Here is a 23,766-nt window from a genome sequence, read left to right as displayed (position 1 = left end):
TGTAGATAGGTCTTCTAACCTTTTTGGAGAATTATTAAAAAGTTCAGAGACTTTTCGAACATGATCCATATCTCGAATGGAAGGAATTGCACATGCTTTGGTAACACATAGATTAAGTTGATGGGAAAAGCAGTGGATGTATGGAGCTTTAGGAAAATCTTTTAAAATTAATGCTGCTACACCACAAAGACGCCCTGCCATGTTTCCAGCCCCATCGTAACCTTGCCCACGACATTAAGACATTTCCAGACCAAGTTTATGTATACTTTTCTTGACCTTGGTTGATAAAGAAACTCCACTCAAGCCAGGATTGCAAGAAACAAATTTTAGAAAATCTTCCTTTACTTTACAGCATTCATCCACATATCGAATAATAACAGCCATTTGTTCTGTTTGGCTAACATCTGAAGCTTCATCAGCTAAAATAGAAAAAAACTTTGCTTTCTTTATTCTGTCTGTCAATAGCGATTGAAAAACACCTGCACAAATATCAATCAACTCATTCTGCACTGTCTTTGATCGATAAGTAGCATTTTTAGGACCATTTTTAAAATGGTCACTCAAGATCTTGTCACCGCATAATGCCATCAGATCTAATAAGCATTAGAAATTACCAGCATTTTTGCATTGCTCAACCAGATGTTTGGCATCATCTCTGTGTCCTCTAAGCGGTATATTCTGCCCACAACAATAAAGTACTGCACGTGATATTGAAAACAAAATTTGCCGATTTCTAGAAATATTATCAGATAGAAACTTATTGAGTTGTAAATTAATTGGTATGGCTTTACTTCTCATTGCTGCTTGAAAATCAAGCATTATCTGTATTGAAATTTTATGCATTGGAGAAGTGTTATCATATGATAATATTCTTACATTTCCAATTGACCAAAGCCGATTTGGTAATTTATAAAATAAATTAGTAGTTAAAGAGGCTTTTCCGAACAGAACACAAGAGATACAGAACAACCCATCATAGTATTTTGAATAACACAACCATGAAAATTTTTGAACCAAACAGGGTTACATTTACGACCATTAGTTTTAGGAAATATATAATCAGAAGGTGGCACCCATACGTTCATTAGAAGATTATACTTGTCATGCTTTGATAATTTTCCCACTTTGTCTACAAACAACCCAATATCAAATTTTTTACATTCAACTTCTGTTGTTGACTTTTCATAATTTACATGTAGTTTTGGAATTAAGACACCTGATATCATTTTTTAAATTTATTATCTAAATCTAAAGATGAATCAGACACAGACAATGGTTTATTGTTCACAGAAAAAGAATTCTTAATACTCGATGAGGGTTTGGTCAAACTACTTTTTTGAACAGTAGAACAGTGGGGTATTTGAACAAGTTGGGTATTTGAAGTGCGTTTTTTTCCCATTAGAACAATATATTTGCAGAATTTAAACTTGTTTGAGTACGAACTAAAACATTTCGAAATTCTGGCTGAGCACTTTTAACAGATACCAGAGGCACATAGTGATTAGGTTTGAAAAAATACATTTTTCCTATATGTGTAAGATTGCTTGGAATTTCTTTTTTTGTGTCAATATTGTACAGCATTAAGTAAATTATTTGATTGAGTTTATCGAATTTCTTAAAAGACAGTGGGTACAATGTACTTCTAAATAAATATTCTAGACATGCATCTCCTGTAGTAGGATAAAAGATTTTTAAAGGAATCTAAAATAGAAATTAAATATATACACAATAATATTCATATTATAAAACAATAAAATTCAAATCAGTTTAAATGTTATATTATACAAATAAGAATATACTTTTAAAATATTTGAGATAGACATCACACAAACTAAAGATGACCAAACACCAGATTAAGAAATATTTAATGCTTCAGCCAAAATAGCATCAACTTTAGACTTTTTAGCCTCAAAAGCAGTTTATGCGACATTAGAGATACCTAACAAAAAAGCAGATCACTTTGATCGAAAAACACCACTTGAATGTCCGAGACAAAAAAACATCACTTGAATGTCCGAGACGAAAAACAGGATGCACAGCAAAAAAATTTGCGTTTTTGTATAACTCAATTGCACAAAGTTGCCTAAGAGTTGGTGCGAGTGTATTTTTTCCGATTAAAGCAAGGGAGACAGTAGAAAATAAACAGTTGCCGTCTTGAGGAGTTCTGGACATAAGATTAAATTTTAATGCATACACACTCACACACACACACACATATATACACACATTTATTGATTACTATATATATAGCATTGCAGTGGCTAAACATAGGGTATTCAGGTTGTGGTGCTTTGACTATAAAACAAGAAGGTTTACGAACTTTAGGAATTGTTTTGATTATAAATCAAGAACTTCTAACTAAAAAATATCTGTTCATCCACTGCGCTGCTCAGCTAGAAATCAACAAAAACTATATTAAAAAATTACCTGACAGGCACCATGGAATACGTTTTTTCGTCTATAGGTTTATCAGCATACAACCTTGCCAAAACATTACTTGCTGCAGCATCTATAAAACCATCGACTGCACCAGACAATTTATGCAAAATATATATTCCCTCAGAGTTTCACTGGCAGAAATTGTTTAATTCGGCGGTGTTACATAATTTAATTTGATCTAATAAAGAATGATTGTTTGCTTTTAACGCTTGATACAGCTCCATTTCTTTCATTAAAAAAGTTTTTAAACCATATATAAAGTAATATTAATTCAACCAAGTACAATTTTGATTTTTTGCTACACTTGCTACAGGTTCTCGGTTAATGAATTTAGTTCTTATATAAGACCTCCTTGTTAACAAAAATGTGATACTAAATATGTATTCAATGTTATAAATGCACGGGGGTAAACTTAGTGTTGTTTGAAAACATGACGAACAGGATTTTGCTACAGTTGCAACACATAATTTGCCATTTTATTTCACTCCGAGTCAAATTTAAGTAGCTACGCTGCGAAATGTTTGACATTCTTACAAAAATTTATGAACAAGAGAGACAAAACCTATAAAAACTCGGGTTTTTTTTAGCGAAAATTTTATTTTTCGATTTAGTAAAATTAGTTAAGCTACGATAGCGGCCAAAGTTTGATCTAAAATTTTTCTGTTATTTTACATAAAAATATATATATATATATATATATATATATTTTATATGTGTGTGTAGAAAATAATAATAAATGTAGTCCGAGTTGACTGTAGCAACTGCTTTACTTGCTACACCTTGGATCCGCTCCTGCAAATAAAATAAAGATATCAAAAAATTTAAAGTTGTGCTTTTCGAAGTGAATTGACATTCTAGAATAGGCAGAACAGTTTATACTTTTAAAAACACATAATCTGAGAGTGGACATTGATTTTTTTTTTTTTTTTTAATTTAGATGAGTTTTTACAGTATCTAACACTTTTATCAGATCTTAGCACTCGATTTTTTTCTTCTTGTAAATACAAACACACACGCACGCACACAAACACATACGCACGCGCACACACACACATACACACATACACACACATATATATATATATATGTATATCTAAATATGTGTGTATTTTATCTTTCTTTTATATTTTGATATTTTTTTACCTTCTGAATTGGGTTAGGTTGCTCTTCGTTTACTTAGCCTCTCCTTAGACAAGCCAATAGCAAGAGTTGTTTAGTTTTTCAGGTGTTTTTTTTTTTTTAGTACTTCTCTTCTCACTCCTTGCTCTTACTTGTGTGCTATTTTAGGATCAAGGACATATATTTTAGGATCAAGGACAAGGATATTGATGCAATGTTTTCAGCTGTTTGGCAACTTTTTACTGATCCACTTAAATGATTTGGTTTTTTTTTTTTTAATTAGCTTGATGTTTCCTTGAGTTACAATTTTGGTCAATTTAGATAAAAATTTGTTTTCAAAAGCACGGTTAGCATGGATCACGATAATGCCAACCTAGCTGACCTGAGAACGCCACAAATATGGGGTGATAACGTACACTTCAAGGTACCCTGTGATGCAAATTTTGAAATCATTTTATTTTGTCCGCGGAATATAACTTCATTTCAATGTTCAAATTGAGTGAAATTTTGACTTCATGTGCGCCAATAAAAATACCAGTAGAATGAGAACCACTCTATATAATTTGATAAAATTCGATGCAAATATTGCCACACCAAACTTTGGATGAAATTTCAGTCGGATTAGTTCACGGGTTACGGAATTATGGCAGTTTTAGTTTAAATTTTTTTACTTTTTTGCTACTTATACCTAAAAATGTCACTGATTACTGTGATATTCGGTCACTATTTTAAAAACTATGGTTACATTAGTGTTTTACTATGTAATACCAACAATTTTTGTTATAATTGTTTAATTGCTACATGTACTGTTTTCATTTTTTAGGCAAAAATATTGGTTTGCTATTTAAAGCGTGGTTTGACTTGATTTATGCATCGCGTGAAAATTTCGGCGTTTTCTAAGGTATAAACTTCTGCCAAATTGCATAAAAATGCTAAAAAATGATTGAAAAGCATTTTTAAGGATACCTACATAGGAAATAAAGAAATATTTATTTCTGTTAAAACAGAAAAACTGTCAGAAAACCAAATATTTGTTATATTGACTAAGATAATTGAGTTAAAAAATTTAGATAACTAGTTCGGAGGGCCAGTCTGAGGAAAATCAATTTTTACAGATTAGGGTTGTTTTAAAAAAAATTTGTAAAACACGGTTTGAAAATTTTGACTTTTTTACCGACTAAATATCCCAAAATTGCCCTTTTTAAGAGTTCATTCTATATATATTGGGGACTCCAAAACAATAAATTTTAAAATCCTGGATTAAAACCTAAGGGAGACAATCATAATTGATTGCAAAACTATTTCCTTGGAGACAAATTCAACACAAAGAATTTGCACATAAATGAAACAAAAAGATAGAGTACTAAACTTATGAAAGTCATGATACGAGAAACTATAAACAGTTTAACAGTATATAATTAATTTTAATATATTTAATATATAAACGTAAATAAAAGTTACAAATATCAACGTGACTTTCTTTCTTTACATTACGCTAAAAAATATTACACTTAAAAACTAAATAAAAATAATAATGCATAGGTATTGAAATCGTTGTTATTTTTAGCTATTTTTAGAAAAAATACGGCTTTTTAATCGCAAATTTTGAAAAGATTAGTTATTTTATTATTCTGTACATTCTGAGCAATACAATTTATATGTGAAGTAACTGATTTCGTTTTCTTTCTAAAGCAACATCTGCAGCTCATTCATTCTTTCAAGGCCCTTTGACAACAAAAAATATGGTTGATATTCAGCAGAGTACTGGGCTTTCAAACAATAAAATTAGATAGCTTGGATCATTTCTAAACCAAATTAGTTCAGTTCGCCTTGATGATGGAGGTCCTTTTTCAAAGCTAGTTTGAGTCTAATTTCTGAACACCAAACAGGACAATAAATTCCAGTAAAAAAGTCAATTTGTTGGCTTCAAGTGAAAATTTTAAAGTCATAGGTGTCAAAAAGCAAAAAGAATGGTTGACTTCAATACATATACCATTACAGCTGTACCATGGTGGTCACTTCAATGGAAATGATTGCATGAAGTTGCTGAAAAAAATTGACACTCAAAATTGAAAGCATACTTCCCATCATTGAACGTTATATGCTTGATAAAGTGATACATTTGCCTTTTGAGTACATTTCAATATTAAATTAGCAAGAAAATCACGAAGGATATTTGGAGCATACTATTTTCAAAAAATTTTGATGGCATAAAAGTATTCGTTCTTGGCGTGCACTAGGAAAAAGTTAAGTAACCCGCATAATGTCTTTGTTTTACGTTCCGGAAGGAGAAATTTTCTTAAATTTAGATTTGGACATAACTGGTGTGCATTGCAATAAAAAAAATTTATTGTATCAAATAATCAAGTAAAATTGTTAGGAAATCTACACAGGGACAGGCTCCTAATTACAGAACGAAATTACAAAGATTTACAAGTATTAAAATTATTTTTATAAATGTTAAATACAAATACTAAAAACATTTTGCTTGTAGATTTCTGAGATTACTATAACAACATTCCACACTAAAATTTTTTTACTTATATTTATGTATACATTGTAATTATTATATGCGTCTATTTCATAATATCTCATTTTTATTGTTTTTATCAAACATCAAAGTAAAAGATTTCATAGTTTTATTTTTCTTAGTAATAGCAAAAAATGAAAAAAAGCATAAAATACCATGCAAATCAATTGGTTAAATCAATTTCTTTGTGAAAAATAACTTTTAACTTCAATTTTTGACAAAATAGTAAAATAAATTGAATACAACTTTTATTTTTTATTACCAAACTAAGCGTGTTTTAAATATTGATTAGTTAAAAGCAAAAAAAAAAAGCATGGAATTTCGAAACTCCATTTTTAAAATTCGTTTTTACTGCTTCCAGCAAAATTGCATGCAGTATATTTTTTACAGGGCCGATTAAAGGTTTTTTTTTTTTTTGTATAAGCCAGATCAAGGTTTGGCGCCCCTTATTGTAAAAAACGTGTAGTCATTTAAAACTCTAAAAAGTATTTTTATAGTTTAATATTTTTTTACGTTTTTAAATAATGAGTATATTTTTATGTGTTTGTTTCTTAAAAATTAAATGAACAACCAAATATATTTTAGTCGAGTAGGTTATATAAATAAACCAATAATTTTTCACGACAGTTGTAATAAAAAAATCAAAATACAATGGTATGCGTATCATTAACTTATCATAAAATATGTTTTCGGTAAATTGCGCATACAAACATAATATTAAATGTTTACCGTACATTACTTAAAAACTGAATACATCATTGAAAGCGCCGTAAAATTAATTTCTAAACAAAGAAATTAACAAAAAGATATATCAATATATATATATATATATATATATTAGGGTGTCCCCAAAAAAAAAATTTTTTGCACGCATGTTTTTCCCATTCCGTTTTGTCTACTGAGTTCATATGTATGACTAAAATTTTTTTTTGAGGTCAATTTCAGCTATATGTAAAATCTAAATTTCTTCATTTTTGATAAAGTTTGACATTTTATAACACTATTTTAGATGCGGACCTAATAATTTTACATTTTTAATGCCCCTTACCCTAGAGGATTTGAAAACCAATGATTTTAGACTATATAAGAATTAATCCATCTGTTATTTTTTTATAGAAGGTTCATTGAAGCCTGATTCACAGAAAATATTGATAATAATGACTACTTGAACAATCTTTGTGTTTTCTGTATACTGTTTTGTTTTAAATGGTTTTTGTTTATTATTTTGATTTTAACAGCTTATAGTAATAACTAGAAACTTATTTTACTGAAATAAGAACCAATTTTTTCATATATAATTATGTAATAGTTATGAATATCTTCAATATACATATATTTACTTGAAAATAATATCATTAAATGTAATTTTTTTAGGTGGAAATTAGAATTAAATTTTTTTAATATTGTTTAAGGATTAAGTAATAATAAAATTAATAACTTAAATGGGTCGTACTCAAAAAACAAAAAAAATAAGAGTGAGAAGAGAAAGTACAACTTGTCAACAAATCCAAGGAGGCTACTTTTTCTCTTAAAGTACACAATCAATGGGCTTCCTATAAAACAGCTGGCAACCATTGGAAATATTCTTAGATACATCCAGTTTCTAAAATCTCCCAGGTAAAACAAATAATTATAATTGTTATGTAAATATACTATAAAACAATGATAAAATTTTTAAATGGTCTATTTTATGCAATACAGATTTAATCTAATATCACCCCCTCCCCTACAAGTGTTAAAAATGAGACGCAATGAGTAAAAAAATTACGTAAGAAAAAAAAAAACATAATGATTAATACTTGTCTATTTTTATTTTAGATCTATAAGATTTCAATCTACTAAGTTGATAGTAGCCTGCCCTCAGAAACATGAGAACAGGGATCTGATATGTAAAGATAGTTTCTGCAAGAATTCTGAACAAAGATGTGTTGCCTCCGCTGTAATAGACACTTGGAAGAAAGCAGGGTTTCAAGATTTTATCATCAGTGGATGCAGTGTCAGGGATAAGATATTGAAGCTCCATAATTAGTACATAAATTTGTATCATCTCAAATCATTGAACTGGAACTCTAGTGAAGGCAACTTCTCTAAGATACAGACAGAGTTTTTAGAGGAGAGTAATACACTCTTTGATATTTCATTACCAAATTTTGAACAAAAAGTTAATCAGGATCGTTTTCGTTCTAAGAATGCAAAAGATGAGGATATTCAGTTCTACCTAGATCAAGAAGGAGAGCGAAACATGTATATTACAGAAGAAATTGATGAAGTAATACAAAATTCAGTTGAAAATAAAAATATTAGGTAAAGGTAGAACCACAATGAATGCAGTAAAATCCAATGACCTTGAGGTTTCTTTGCATTCATCTGAAAATGAATCTGAATCGGAACCAAGTTTAGATTCTTTAGATGATGAAGATTTACCTAATAGACTCAGTCATTCTACTAAAACTAAGAAAATGATAAGTATAAGTGCTGAAGATCTGGTTGACTGTACTGCTGCAGTTTCCGCCCGATACAGAGTAGGTATACGACCACAAACTTCCATAGTAGCTGCTATTTGCAATAAAGCTGGTGTGAATCTAGAAGATATTATTCTATCAAGAAGTACAGTTCATAGAAAGAGATTCCAAAAAATAGAGGCAGTAGGAGATAAACTCAGACAAGAAATTATAACAACTCTGAAGGGAAAAAAGCTATGTGTTCATTTTGATGGAAAACGGGTGAAACAGATTGAAGAAGATCTGAAAATAACTGTTTCTGTAGAAAGAATAGCGGTGAGTGTTACATCCCCTGATATGGATGACACAGATGACATACTGCTAGGTGTTGTTCAGACAGCTAGTTCCAAAGGTAGTGACCAGGCTGTAGCAATTTTGAATCTGCTAGAACACTTCAACATTGTTGATCAAATATTTGCTGTTTGCTGCGACACTACGGCATCTAATACTGGAATACACTCTGGAGCTATTGTTATCTTTAGCTCCATCCTTAACACTCCACTTTTATGGTTTCTCTGTAGAAGACATATGCTAGAAATACACATCTCACACTTTATGGAGGCTTTGACTGGAGAGAAGACGAAGGCCCCAAGAAAAGGGCTGTATGTCAAACTCCAGAAAAGTTGGTATTCAGTCAAGAAAGAGGCGGACAAGATGCTAGATCTAGTTAGGTTTGATTGGAGTCAGCTTCAGACTGGGTCACCCCTTTATGAAATTGCTAAGAAAGCTCTGGAGTTTGGAAAAGAAGCCCTTGCCTCAAAAACATTTGTCAGGAGTGATTATAGGAAACTATGTGAGCTTTTTGTTTTCTATTTGGGAGGAGAAGTACCTGGATTTTGTTTCCATCAACCTGGAGCCTGCCATGCCAATATATATATATATATATATATATATATATATATATATATATATATATATATATATATATATATATATATATATATATATATATATATATATATATATATATATATAAACATGTTCTCAATAAAACTATCCGATGGAATAGTAAATATTATACTTTTTATGAACAAATAAGTAACCCTAACAGTATATTTTTTAGGTGGATTAATAATACAAAGGAACATAAAATAATAAATATCGTAAAATAACTTTATAGACAATGTAAATAGCAAATCTAACATTGTATTGAATAATAATTTTAAAAAGTTGTAAAGCCTTTAACAAACACAATGCCTTTAGAAACTTTTAGAAACAAACTTTTCTTGCCTTAACTTTAGCAAAGTCTTTTAGAAATGAATCGCTTTCAATTGTACTCAGAACCTGGTGTTCAATTGCTAATGTGGCCATCCCACTAAGGCGGTCTTGAGAAAGAGTCGATCAAAGATAATTTTCGATAATTTTCAATTTAGAAAAACTTCTTTCTCCACTGGCCACTGATACGGGGAGGGTAAGCAAAATTCTCAGTGCTACATACACATTGGAAAAGATGTCAAATTGACATCTTCACATCTTTATCAATTGACATCTTTAAAACTTAAAAAAGTTAACGAAAAAAAACCGTTAGCTACTCCAGCGCGGCGCCCCAGAAAAGCCGGCGCCCTATTCGACCGCATAATTCGCATAGTCCTTGCACCGGCCCTGTATATTTACAAGGTTTAGACTCTTTAATGCAATATTGCAGAAAACTTAAACAGTTTCGAAACAAACGTGCGATTTTTTTTTATCCTGCCGAAGATGATTAATCTGCCGAACATGGTTTAATCAAAATACTCAATTGTTTTGCATAATCAGACATCTATGCATAAATATAGGTATATAAAAAATGTATTTGTACAGCTATATAATAATTGTATAGCTATTTAGGTGCTAAGCTTCTAAGTTTTTTATAAGTTAAAGTACATTGGCAAAACATTTTGATGACTTCAGTTTCGTGCTTCTCGTCTGAAACACATTTTATAAATGCTACCCTTTTATATATAAATACGAGCTAGTGGATAATGCCTTCTTATTACTATAAACTTCTTTAGTTCATATCTACATATACCAGAATGTAGTTATATAGATATATAGTTAGATAGATATATGGGTGTATATGAAAATACTTCTATACTTCTACACTTACATATGTATTTACTTATTATTATAAGTATAATATTGTAAGTATAATTGTATCCTTTCTTGGAACACTCTTCCTTACACCCTAAAGACAGATTTTATCCTTAGGTCCAAGAATCTGTTCTTAAAGTCACTCCATAATTTCTACCTAAAAAGTTATGCTTAACTTTGTTCTTTACCTCTATAACCATTTTCTCTTATGTTTATGTACATTTTATAATTTCTTATTTGTGTATATGTGTATATATGTATGTATATGTGAATACATTATAATAACTATTTGAACTAGATTTTAACTCTTTTAAAAGCCTCTTTCATAATTGTTACTTATAACTTTTTGTAAAGTTCTACTTTTATTATGTGACTAGTTTATTTCTTATGCTTTTCTCTTGCCTTTTCTTTATCTTATTTAGGTCATTGCGTTTCATTAGTGAATTACTATGTGCAATGACCTGTGTTTTTTGTAATATCCTTAACACAAAGTATATTAATTGATATTGATATTAACAATAATCATACAAGTGTGCATACGAATATTTTTTATTTTGTACATATAAATATGTGTCTTTGCTATATGTGTGTGTGTGTGTGTGTGTGTGTGTGTGTGTGTGTGTGTGTTTGTATATATATATATATATATATATATATATATATATATATATATATATATATATATATATATATATATATATATAAACAATTATAATGGTAAGAATTGGAAATATTTTTCAAGTTTCAGACTTAAGTGGTTTTAAGATATAATATATCATTAATTAGTAATGACTTCTACACACCTTAAAGCATAGTATTTACAAGTCTTTACAATAAGTCAATTGAAAATGTATTCCAACTGTCAAGTAGAATTTTAAGCTGTTTGTTCTCATTTGTTGAAATATGATCTTGAACTCTTCTGTCTATTATAACCCAAAGATTCCACTCAAATAATATATTATTCCAGCTTAGTGTGTGCTAAAACAACCACAATTAATAATGTTTGTGTTTTAAGTGCCCATTGCCATCTTTTTTTGCAATTACTTTTACTAGCAAGGAGCTTTTTTTTTACTTGTCAGCAAGAACTTCACCAGATACTTTATTATTATAATTTGGAAATTTTGAAAGGTTTTAATCTAATTGTATTTTAAAAAGTGATTTGATAATCTTTTTTACAGTTTTAATAATGTAGCAATCTTTTCTTTTAAAAGTTTTAGGGTTTCCCACTGATCCAGTAGACTTTTTTGTCTTTCTTGTATGTTGTTACTTCTTTAAAAATGTTAGCATGGCATTTTTCTTGCCCCCCCCCCCCCCCCCCCCCCCCCACTGTGTGTATGTATGTATGTATGTATGTATGTATGTATGTATGTATGTATGTATGTATGTATGTATTACACAGATCCACACTTCCCCACATTTATCTACTACATATTTTTAGAATATGCCATCCTAAACAGTATTATACAAGCATTTTTAGGTGCATATTGTGTACACAAAAGAGCACTAACAGTGAAGGTTTGTTTATAATCATGAGATTGTGATATTTGATTCATTTAGTATAATATGCTCCATAAATAGTTTTGATATTTGTATTAAACTCTGAAGAATTGCTTTTATATTTTCTTTAAATTTTATTTGGCAAGTCAACTTCGGGAAAAGTATCATAAAGCAGCGAATTGTTAAAGACTTAGTTATTTAAATATTTTAACTAAAGCAAAAATAAATATTTTAAAGCCCTGATGACAAAACCATGCACGTCCTTAAAGCAGAAAGGTTTCACATCTTTTAACAATGGCACAAAATTTTAGTGAATTTTCAAATTTTTCTTATGTGAAATTATTTTATATAAATGTGTTATGTTTACAGGTTTGGATTAATCGAGTTTATCATTATGAAAGTAACCTAAATAAAGTCATACATTGTGGTAAGTTTGAAACTTTTAGTTTTATGTAAAATATTCTTTCAGTTAAATTTACTTAAAGAGTTACAACTCTGAAGTTTTGTTTTAGACTAAAATGCTTAAACAGTTAAAATGGATATTTTTAATTATCCATACAGAGTTTATATTAAAAAAAAAATGTAGATTTAATCTTTTTAACTTGTAGATATAATAATATACAAGGTATAATAATATACAAATATAGAATATATGTATATATATATGAAATCCTAAAGCTCTGCACAATGGTATGTAAATTTTTAATTATAAAATTTGCTTTGGGAATAACTTAAAAAGTCAAATGAATTATATGCCAATTTTTCTTATCAATCATTCATCATTTTTTCAAATAATTCATTTAAATCTTAAGCAATCTGTATCAATTGAGTTAGTATTTTGAAGTAGCTAAGAGTTACAATGTTTCTATGAGTTTAATTTCTCAGATTATAAAGAAAAAAAACTTGCTGTAATAATTTGCTAAAATGATTTAAAATTTTATTATTTGTTGTTAAGTTACTTGTTTTTAACTATAAACAAAAATTTAATAAAGTATATAAATAAAATCAGTAAAATATTAAATTCATAGTTCTTTGTAATTGAGTAATGTTTAAATTTATATGATTAAGTTTTACTAAAAGGATGCATAATGTGTATTTATAAATGGGTTGTGGCTCAACCAAAAATAGTATAGCAGTTGTTCCTCCTAGCAGATCTGGATCATTCTACTCAAGAGGATCTCAAATCTTAAAGACAGATCACAATAAAGCAAAGAGTTCTTTAAGCATAAAATCAGAAAATCATTCCATAAAGAAAGTCTACAACTTTGAAGATTACCAAGCAGCCGATGTTATATCATATGAGGTAGCATCTAAACTTCAACCAAAAGGTATTGAGGAAATGTGGTCTATTGTGAAAAAAACATCAGATAAGCAAGCCATCAATGTTGTACCATTGAAAAATCGCAAAGGTTGGCGTACTATTAGAATATTTGTATCAAGTACCTTTAAAGATTTTCACCAAGAAAGAGAAGTTCTTGTAAAAGAGGTATGCTAGTTTTTTTTGTCTTTTTTGGCTTTTAATAAATGCGCATGATGCAAGACCATGCATGGTGTGTGTTTGACCCTGTTTTACCAAAAAGTAGAATACATAAAAGTTCAGTTTTGTTTTTTTTATAAGTATTTAAATTTCACTTTAAAAAAGACTGTAAATCCTTTTTAAAGCTATTCCAAACAGTGAACAAAAAAAATGAGTTTTATTTTGACTGAATCAGTATTAGTTGCATTATGTGTAAATAAGTTGTAATTGTAAAGTTTCTATTCTGACTTAAAAAGAAGTTTTCCTTTACCTGCAGATTTATTCTTTGTTGCCTACTCCTTAGGTGTTTCCTGATCTTCGTCTTTGGTGTGAACAAAGAAAACTCAGGCTAATAGAGTGTGATCTACGCTGGGTACAGTTTTTTTTTTATATATATAAACATTTTGTATAGTAATTATTGGCAATATAAGTTAATATTTTAATTAAACTTGAAGGGTGTTCCAAAAGATTCTACAACAGAAGAAACAATTAAAATATGTTTAAGTGAACTAGATCGTTGTTATGATGACAATGTTGCACCATTTTTTTTGAATTTAGCAGGGTAAGCTTTTTCAAACTTAATTAACAATTTTCACCTTTAAATAACTAGTTTATTTTATAATAATTTTGTAATAATTTCTTTTGCAATAATTTAAGATATTTGATGAAACCATTTGTTAAAGCATTTGACATCTTTTTTTTTTTCTTTCTTAGTGAAAGAGCAGGTTGGATTCCAAACTTTGGTGATATTTCACTTAATTTAGCAGCACAGTATGGTTGGGTGTATGGTCTGTCAGTTACAGAAATGGAAATTGTTCATGGTGCATTCAGAAAGCTGAACCCTAATGGTAAATAAATTTGTTTAATTATCTTATTTTGTTTAAAATTGTCAATCAAAATTTTCTAATAGTAGTAGTAAATAAGTTGTTAGAGTGTTATTGTTCTTGTCAGATTCCCCAAAACTGACTTTAATGTTGAATTGTTTAATCCTTTTTATATGGTAGAATACACAAGCAGATAATTCATATAATTTTTTAGCTATAGTGTATAATAATTATAGTTATTTAATGCACCATTCAGATTTTAAAAAGAATTCTGCAATTAAAAGTTACTTTTAAAATATTTTCTCTTATCAGCTTTATTTCTACTTCGAGAGCCAGATAGTCTTGAGGGTATTCCAGAAGATGTCAAGAAAGATTTTCAAGATACTGCAGAGTTTTGTATTGAAAAATTGAAAGCTCTTAAAAATGTTATCTCTAATACTTTTGAGGTGACTTTTTTAACATAATTGTTTGCTATTTTTTTAATTTACTAATTTATACTTTAATATACGATATGCACCAGTAGGGAGGGAGGCAGCAGATATATCCAGATTTTTTTGTGAATAGCCTAAGCTTAGGTCTAAATTGCCTAAGTTTTTCTGCACTCTCTTAAAAACATATCTTGATAGGAAAGCTTTCAAAGCTATCAAAATAAAACTGATGAACTGCTGCGTATAGTTAAAGAGAAAAAATGTTAGGCAAGTCTTGAGGATATTTCCAGCACTGTATATATTATTAGTTATGCCTCATGTTCAATTGGTGACAAGCAATTGAACATGAGGCATAACTAATAATATATAGAGGCATATTTACATTTTTTGAGGCATAACTAATAATATATACAGGCATATTTACATTTTTATTAATAGGACATTTAAATAAATGAAAATACATTTATTTAGTAAAGTAAATGTTCAATGGTAATATCTTTAAAAAATATTTTTATTTGCTAGCTAGAAGTTTTTTTAAATAAAATTTCCTGTTTTAAACAGATTCACATTTAGATTGTTAAGAATTAAGTACAAAGTGAATCCAGATTCAATTCAATTTGGATGTGTATTTATATACTTTTTTATTGCTAAAAAAAGTGTTCAAATTTTGAAAATATATAATTTTTAAACTATTGGTACTTGATTTCCTAAAAAATATAGATATTTAACTAAAGAATCAAGTAACTTTATTGTTTGTATAAGTTTGTAGAATGAGACATTTATGTGTTAGGAGAGCCATGTTTATAAGTACAGAGTTAAAGGAAAATACAATCGTGGTGTAGTAGAATTTGAAGGTTTGACTGGCAACTCAACATTTTCACAAACCGTAAGTAACTACTGTAAATAACTTGTAATAACTTTGCATTTAAGCATTTGCAAAGTATGAAATATATTGTTATAGCAATATATAAGTAAATAAAAATGTTAAAGATACTAAAATAAATATACAACAATTTTAATACTTTGTATGGAAATTGTGATAAATGTACAATATATACTAGACTATTTTATCAAATAATAATGATGAGTGTTTGAAATGACAGTAAAAAATTAAAAAAATAGAAGGTTGCAAAATCAAAGAAAGATAAAAATTCCAGAAATTTGATCAACTAAAGAAACTTGATATCTAAATAAAGTTTTTTCTTATTCAACTTTTTTACTAGGTTTTTGATTTCTTTCAAAAAAGAATTGAAATATTGTATCCTTTGGATCCAAGTCCAGAAGACCCTCTCCAAGTTCAAAAAGAAGCGCATGAGGTAAACTTAAAATAACATTCTTTACAATCGATGTGCAGTTAATTATAATCTCCTTTGATTTTTTTGCTCTGTTTATTGAGTAAAGCACTCATTGTTAAATTAAATAGAGGCTATCTATTTCTTAATAGAGGCTATCTATTTCTAAATTGAATTGTATTTACAAGTACTTAAATCTAACAACTAAAAAAACCTAAACAGTCCTTAAAACTTTTAGACATTTTTGGACAGTCGCTCTCAGTGTGTTCTTGGGAGAGACAAACTCATTACTCAAGTAATCAAATTTCTTTGTTTAAATTTCAAGTTGCTTTGTTATTTTTATATTTTATTACATTAAACTAATCTTTGTTTAAGAAGAAGTACATGTTTTAAAGAAGAAACATGTTTCTGCATCTTTGTTTTAAACCAACCAATATTCATGAATTCTTAAAGTGGTAGTTTAAAATTATTTTAATTTTCAAATAAATAGATAGATGCCTATACACGCTATGGCGATTCTAGATCACCATTACTTGTTATTGGGACTGCTGGTGCAGGGAAGTCTGCTCTGATGGCAAAATGTGCAAGTAATGCTGTACATATGGCTGAAAACAATCAAATCCTTGTGCCTACGTATGTTTTTATTTTTTATATTGAAGTTTTACAGTTGTAAAAAATATAATTTTGTAGTGGTTTTAAAAAGTGGAAGGTCTTTTTCCATATAGAATGTAATTTTTATAGTGGTTTTAAAAAATGGAGGGTCTTTTTCCACTTTGTTGGTGCAACACCTGGCTCAACTGATCTTGCTTTTTTTTTGCAACGTTTAACTAAAGAAGCAAAACCAGATATGAAGGATATAGCTAGCGATCTTGAAATGCTTATACAGCTAACTAACAGTTTGTTGACAAATCCAAATACAGAACCTATCATTTTGTTTATTGATGCTGTTAATCAGGTTTGTGCGCTAAGAAATAATGATATTTTTTTTTTTGTTTTTTTTAATTTTATTTCTGAGAACTGAAATATTAGTTGTTTCTTCTATCTACTAATAGTTGGATGAAGACAAACAGCAGTTTCTTAGTCGATGGCTTCCTGATAGTTTATCTCCAACTGTTCGTATTGTTGTATCAATGATTGAAGGTACACCAAGTCATCAAATACTACGCTCATATAAACCTTCTCCTCGCGAAGTAGTATGTGGTCCACTTAATATGGAGGCAAGAGAGGTTAGTCAATAGCATGACTCTGTTTGCATTTAAGTTTGTAATCTTGAAATGTCTAAAAAGATCACTTAAAGTTGTTTAACTTTTTTTTTTTTTTTGTCTTCAGGAAATTGTTTCAAATATTTTAGCAATCTATAACAAACGGCTGGATAGTGAGCAGATGGAAACTCTTTGTACAAAAAAAGGTTCAAGCAATCCTTTATGGCTGACATTGGCATGCGAAGAGTTGCGAGTGTTTGGTCAGTTTGAATTGTTAAAAGATAAAATTGTTAGTCTGCCTGATGACTTGATCAAGTAAGAAAAAAATTCTTCAATAAATTTTATTTGCCTTAAAAAAAAAGTTTCTAAAGTTGTTTATGTGGTAGGTATATCTTTTTCTTAAAAAAATAAAAAAAGTTTGTTTATTTAAAATTCTAGAAGCAATAATTTTTTCAGTTTAGAGACCGAGGTGTTTACACGTTTTGAATCAGAAACTGGAGGTGTGCTCATGAAAGCTACCCTATGTTTACTGGAAGTTTCGAGACATGGTTTGCTTGAAACAGAATTATTAGCCTTACTTGGGGATTCTAGGAATATACAATGTCCAGAGTATACTGAGGTTGAACACTTTTACCTTAAAACATTTTTTATGAAACTTGAATTTTTATTTATGTTATTACTTTATCTTTGATATTTTTTTATTTTATATTGCATAAATAATTTATGAAAAAAAGTTCTGATATTTTAATGCAAAATTTATCTTAGATATCAATTTTATTGAAAGTATATTAATAACAATAAATGTAACAAAGTTGTATCAAACGTTAATAAATAAGATTATTTTTAAGGGAGAAGATGATGAAATAATAAAAGCTACAGAGAAGCTTAATGAACAGTCAGGTTTGCCTCTGGATACAGAGAAACATGAAGTTGAACAACTTACTGATAAATTTTCAAAACAAGTAGAAGATGCATACAAAGTTAAAGAAAATGAAAACGATGAAACTGATGATAAAAAAAGTATTTTAAGTTCTTTAACTTAATGTTGTAAGGAATTCTTTTTTTTTTTTTATGTTTTTTGATAATTTATTTCGAAAATATTTCTTTCCTTAATTTAGAACAGAAAACAAGACAAAAAGGCAAGCAGGTGAAGTTTCTCCCTGCCAGAGACTGGGCACTTATCTACAGAAATTTGAAATCTTTACTTCGACCATGTGGAGATCTTGGAGAGGGGCGACTGGATTTTTATCACCGTTCTTTGAGTAAAGCTGTTCGAAAAAAGTAAGTTTTTTTTTTTTTTTTATTTATTTACTTTAATTTAAACAATTTAAAAGTGGTAAAACTTACCTTTCCATTTCTCAAATTTTATTTAGTATTTTTATTTAGATACTTTGAAGGCAGTGAAGGTCTTATAAAGCATGTTTATAATTATTGGCATGGTGTTTTGGCTAGCTATTTTGAAGGTGTTGATGATATGGATAGAAAAGCAGAGGCAAGTAGTTTAACAAGTATTTCAATGAAATTAAAGTTTTTGTTTCTTTTAGTTAATGGTTTAATTTCTGAAATGTTAGGGCTGCAACATTTTTATTTTATAGGAGTTGCCTTATCACTTGGAGCGGCTTTTAGATAACAATAGATTGATTCGATGTTTATTGGAGTGGCCTGTTTTTGATCGATTATATGACGAAGATTTTAGTATAGATCTACTTCGCTCTTGGCAAAAGGTTTCTTTTTTTTTTTTTGTATTTTGTTATGAGTTTTTTAAGTTAGTAATTGATGATATTAGTGGTAAAGTAAATTAAAAAATTTTTTTTTACTTCAGGCAGGTGGTTATGCCGTTGCCGCTGCAATGTACAAAGAGGCTTTGAAAATTTTTAAAGATTCCAGTGAAAATAATCTGATCAGTTTTGGTGATCAGATGGAGAAAGTGGCAGTTTTCCTGTGAGTTTTTTTACATTAATTTGGTTCACAGTGAAATTTCTTTTGGTAAAAGTTTTCATTTTTCTAATTTTTGTTGTTTGCAAATTACAAGGATACAGGCTGGTCAGTATAACGAAGCAACCATTATTCTTGAAGAGAGAGTTGAATTAGAAGAAAATCAACTTGGTTCACGACCTGATGAGTTAGCGGATGTTTATCAAATGATGGCGAAGTGTAAAAGTGAGGTTAGCTATATCAGAAGCTTTTGTTAGGCCTTGATACCATTTCCCTCTAATGTTTATCTTTATTAAGTTTTATTGCGTAAAGAGCAAATTTTCTTGTTTGTAGATAGTAAAAAATCACAACTTTGTTACCATGTCTCAGCTGAACGAAGATATAGAGGTTGTTGATATTTGCCGTAAAAGTCAACTTTTCAGGCAACAGTTAGAACAGACGGAAGAACACAAGGTTTTTATTTGTTAATGATATTAGGTAATGTTAATCTACTTACAAATGATTTCTCTTTTTCTTGACATATTCTTTTATCTTATTTTAAGTTTAAAATGGCATTGAATAACATTTTAATGTGTCATCATTTGAGTATAATAGCTGACTTGAAAAACGACGATAGTTACAGAGAGGAGGCTTTTAAAGTCATTGATCAAGCTATAGAAGTTTTTACAGAGGTTGCTTTTTTTGTTTAGTAGTATTATAATCCTTATTTTTAAAGAAATTTTTCAAAGAATAAAAATAATTGAAATGGGTTTTAGATGAATGATATTGGTCACCTCGCTGAAGCAATAATGACCAAATCGTTTGTAAATCCTAGACAAACAATCTTTTTCGAAGAGAAAAAAGCAGTACGTAATTTTTTTAAATGTTTCGAAATTTGAAATAGTATATAGTACAATTAAAATTAGAGGATTATATATACATGTATGTATATATATATATATATATGTGTGTGTGTGTGTCTGTGTGTGTGTCTGTGTGTGTGTGTGTGTGTGTGTGTGTGTGTGTGTGTGTGTGTGTGTGTGTGTGTGTGTGTGTGTGTGTGTGTGTGTATGTATGTATATATATATATATAATGTGTGTGTGTTCATTTATTTAGCTATAAATCATAAGAAAAAAAATTATTTTTAGCTGAAGTATAGCTGTAATTATTGAAAAGTTTACAAACTATAACGAAAAGTTGTGATCATAGATATAGTACATCAAACAAAAGATTAGTGCTATTTACAAGTCTATCTCAGAACATTAAAACTAACATCATTATTTTGTTAAGTAGCCTTTATTCTTTACAACTGCAGCACATCTTGATGGCATATTGTTGAGATTCCAGGCTTTTTGAATTTCTTCCCAAAACTTATTAAAGTTAGAGGTTGGTTTATCTCGTATAACCACCCAAATATCTTACCATAAGTTCACGATCGGATTCAGATCGTAACTTTAGGGTGACCATTCTAAAACAATTTTATTTTCCTTAGGCGAAGGTTTTATAGATCTCGCAGTATGCTTTAAGTCATTGTCGTGCATTAAAATCCAAGTAACAGTTTGGTTATCATCCCCATACGTCTCCATTACGTTTTGTAATATATTTTTGTATTTGTATTGATCCAAATTTCCATCAATTCTTGACCAGCGGACCGATATCATGCCAGGACATAGCTCCCTAAACCTTAATATTACCCCCACTGTGCTTCACCATCTATAGAGTATACAATAGGTTATTTTCATCGTTCCTAGGACGCCTTCCATACTTTCCCCTCAGATTGAAACGATTAAACTTGAATTCATCAATCCATAAAACGTTTTTCCAATAGGAAACCCTTTTATTTAGGAATATTTTTCCAAACCTTAATCGGTTTAGTTGATTTTGTTTTATAAAAGAAAGGTTTCTTCTTTGCTATACAGCTTGAAGGCTGGCTTCTTGTAAACGACGATAAATGTTTGAGGCGGACACAATTACATGATACTTTTCTTCAATTTTGGTTTTTATTTCATCAGAAGTTAAAAAAAGAATCTTTTTAAAATATCCTGACAATTTGGCGATCCATATTAGTTGGATATTTTCTTGGCGGTGGTTTTTGAATTCTATTATCAGTGGTATTGTATTTTTCAATATATTTACGACAGTTTTGAACTAATTTTCTAGAACATCCTATTTGATGCGATTTTTGAGAAATGTTAAACCCATTCGATACTTAAAATTATTTTTCTTTTCTTTTTCTTTTTTTACAGAACAATCTTTTGTTTTGTCCCAAATTTTTAGTTACTACAAGAAAATTGTACATCACAAATAGTATTTACAATATCTTGCTCCAGTTCCCATTTAAAAATTTTATTGAAAAACTCCAATTTTTGATAACAAATGGGATTCTCCATCAGCATGTGCTATTTCATTGAGCACGTTCACATAACGAAATTTGACAATAAAAGTTTTTGTCACATCGTCGTACAACATTCAACCAATCCAAACTTCAACTTGAATTGTTTTGACGTAATTACCATAAGAAATACCATTAAAATTAAATGTCGAAACTCTCTATAAAATGCAAATTAAAAAAATATTATGGAATTTGCTATTTCTATGATCACCCACTGTATGTATGTATGTATGTATGTATGTATGTATGTATGTATGTATGTATGTATGTATGTACAAATTTTAATTAAAATTTTTTTATAGCAATTGATGAAATCATTGGAACTTTGTATGAAAGCGTACGGCGAAAACCACATGCTTTATGTTCGATTGTGTCTCAATATCGGTATTCTTTATGAAGACGACCGCCAATACGATGAAGCGTACGATTATTTTGTAAAATGGGATAAAGCAACTTCTGAGGTAAAAAAAAAAAAAAAAAAAAAATCCTAAATTTATTTGATTTAGATAAAGTTGATCGTATTTAATTAACTTTATCACTTTATGTTATGCTTTGATACATGTCTAGTATAATGTTAAACTTTTATATTGGCTATTACAAATTAGGTGCTTGGTCTAAATCACCCGAAAACCATAAGAGCCAAAGAAACGTTAGAGGAGCCAACGTACGTTAGAATTCGAGAACAAAGAGAGCGACAAGCCGCTGGAACAGCCTAAAAACTCAACGACATTTTGAAAAATAAGATTTTCATTTTATCGGCTGCTGGTTCAGTTAGACCTTTTTCTGTTATGGCTGCTGGCTCAGTTACAAAGGAAATTTATTGATAACCTTTTACTTAGAGTTTACTATGTTTAGCACTTTTCCACTTCTCTGCAACCATCAAAGATGTCACTCATCCTTTAATCAAAATAGTTTCGTTAAAGATACGCTTATAGAATAGGAAAATAAAAAGCAAACAAATTTTATATATTTATAATTAAATAAATCCGTAAGGTTAAATCGTCTCTTAAAGTTAAAAAAAAAAAAAATTATTATCAAACAAAAAATTATTACTAAGCAAACCAAAGAACTCTTTTTCAAACGGTTTCGAAAAAAATTTTTAGTTCAAAAATCATAAAAAAACAAATACCTGGTGACAAAATTATAAAAATTTCTTTCAGTCAACAAGAGCGAATTATGCTGATAATGAATCTTTTAAGTTGCGCAATGCGTAATTCCCAGTAAAGGAAGAAAATAAATATCTTAAATTTACGCTTAGGTCACATTTGTTTTTCATAAAGCTCTAAGGTGGTGCTTTTTGCTTATTCTTGTTTAAGGTCAAGATGTTAGGATAGTTCACAGACTTTAGTTTCTCTTTAATTGATATTTTTGTAGATAGCAAAAAAAAAGTATGTAGCTCTTTTAATTTGTGAATCAAAGGAACATCAAAGTTCTTTGTTTAAACTTTCTGCGTTTTTTGCTTGAAAAAATTTACTCTTTACTAAGTTAATGAACTGTTGGGTTCGGTTAAATAGTAAAAAAAAAGTTCAGTAGATACTAAAACACGTTGTGCCATACGGGGTGCAAGCAATTAAAACCCTCTTATTAATGGTCGAAACATAAATGCTATACATATAAGCGATATTAGCTTATTGGATAGATCTAAGAAAAGAATCAGGATTGCATTACTTTAGCGGTATATAATTTATAATCGTGGAAATATGTACCTTGTACATAACTTTATCAAAATTGTCTTTAGTACGGTATGGTCAATTGTCATATCTGGAGCATTCCTCAAACCATGTACTCCTTATAATTTAGTCGAAGATTAATACTCTTAGTTCAAAATTAATAGGAAGTTAATTTAATCATTGACCAAGAACATGTCGAACTAATACAAGTTAAATAGTAATTAGGTTTAATTTCAAAAGAATACTTTAAATTTATAATCTAAAGCTAAATAGCTACTATTAATTAAATCTTAGATGGAGAGCACTACAGCATTAAATTAAGATTGTAAGTTAAGCTAGTGGTTTCAGAGATTGTTAGTTTACACTTAATT

At 29.1% G+C, this 23,766-nt stretch overlaps 2 protein-coding genes and 1 pseudogene across 6 annotated transcripts; 2 read left to right on the top strand and 1 right to left on the bottom strand.

Annotated features, from left to right (window-relative positions):
* Window positions 1–14: 14 nt before the first annotated feature.
* Window positions 15–2,672, bottom strand: LOC149884618 (uncharacterized; annotated as a pseudogene).
* A 5,843-nt stretch (window positions 2,673–8,515) lies between these two features.
* On the top strand, window positions 8,516–12,536 carry LOC149884617 (uncharacterized). Its single transcript, XM_090094521.1, has 2 exons — window positions 8,516–9,448; window positions 12,526–12,536. The coding sequence occupies exons 1-2, from the start codon at window positions 8,548–8,550 to the stop codon at window positions 12,534–12,536; spliced, it is 912 nt and encodes a 303-aa protein (XP_089950647.1). The 5' UTR covers window positions 8,516–8,547.
* Window positions 10,289–22,559, top strand: LOC145186813 (TPR repeat-containing protein DDB_G0287407-like). Of its 5 annotated transcripts, none has more exons than XM_090096634.1 (27): window positions 10,289–10,364; window positions 12,098–12,174; window positions 12,526–12,583; window positions 13,306–13,642; window positions 13,977–14,045; window positions 14,128–14,234; window positions 14,387–14,520; window positions 14,809–14,942; window positions 15,715–15,810; window positions 16,148–16,240; window positions 16,455–16,511; window positions 16,707–16,849; window positions 16,958–17,171; window positions 17,269–17,442; window positions 17,546–17,733; window positions 17,875–18,037; window positions 18,267–18,438; window positions 18,537–18,699; window positions 18,805–18,910; window positions 19,014–19,142; window positions 19,241–19,359; window positions 19,451–19,583; window positions 19,687–19,806; window positions 19,896–20,024; window positions 20,109–20,198; window positions 22,028–22,186; window positions 22,331–22,559. In XM_090096634.1, the coding sequence occupies exons 4-27, from the start codon at window positions 13,496–13,498 to the stop codon at window positions 22,439–22,441; spliced, it is 3,150 nt and encodes a 1,049-aa protein (XP_089952760.1). In that variant the 5' UTR covers window positions 10,289–10,364; window positions 12,098–12,174; window positions 12,526–12,583; window positions 13,306–13,495; the 3' UTR covers window positions 22,442–22,559. The 5 variants fall into 5 exon arrangements, with proteins under 5 accessions (XP_089952760.1, XP_089952758.1, XP_089952756.1 ...); XM_090096632.1 differs by having other exon boundaries at window positions 10,316–10,364; window positions 13,309–13,642; XM_090096630.1 differs by lacking the exon at window positions 10,289–10,364 and having other exon boundaries at window positions 11,912–12,174; window positions 13,309–13,642.
* Window positions 22,560–23,766: the final 1,207 nt, after the last annotated feature.

The sequence above is a fragment of the Hydra viridissima genome, unplaced genomic scaffold (genome assembly GCF_058129835.1).
Source record: "Hydra viridissima isolate aposymbiotic clone 2 unplaced genomic scaffold, HvirCarnegie_v1 scaffold_8, whole genome shotgun sequence".
In the NCBI taxonomy this organism is placed as follows: Eukaryota; Metazoa; Cnidaria; class Hydrozoa; order Anthoathecata; family Hydridae; genus Hydra; species Hydra viridissima.
Note: the sequence above shows the minus strand (reverse complement) of the source record. Positions and strands in the feature narration are given on the sequence as shown.

Coding starts and splice junctions, on each gene's coding strand:
- LOC149884617 (XM_090094521.1), top strand. CDS start 8,548: ATGATAAGTATAAGTGCTGAAGATCTGGTTGACTGTACTGCTGCAGTT.
- LOC145186813 (XM_080063088.2), top strand. CDS start 13,259: ATGGGTTGTGGCTCAACCAAAAATAGTATAGCAGTTGTTCCTCCTAGC. Junction 19,584..19,686: donor TGGCGAAGTGTAAAAGTGAG/GTTAGCTATATC, acceptor TCTTGTTTGTAG/ATAGTAAAAAATCACAACTT. Junction 20,025..20,108: donor CTATAGAAGTTTTTACAGAG/GTTGCTTTTTTT, acceptor AATGGGTTTTAG/ATGAATGATATTGGTCACCT.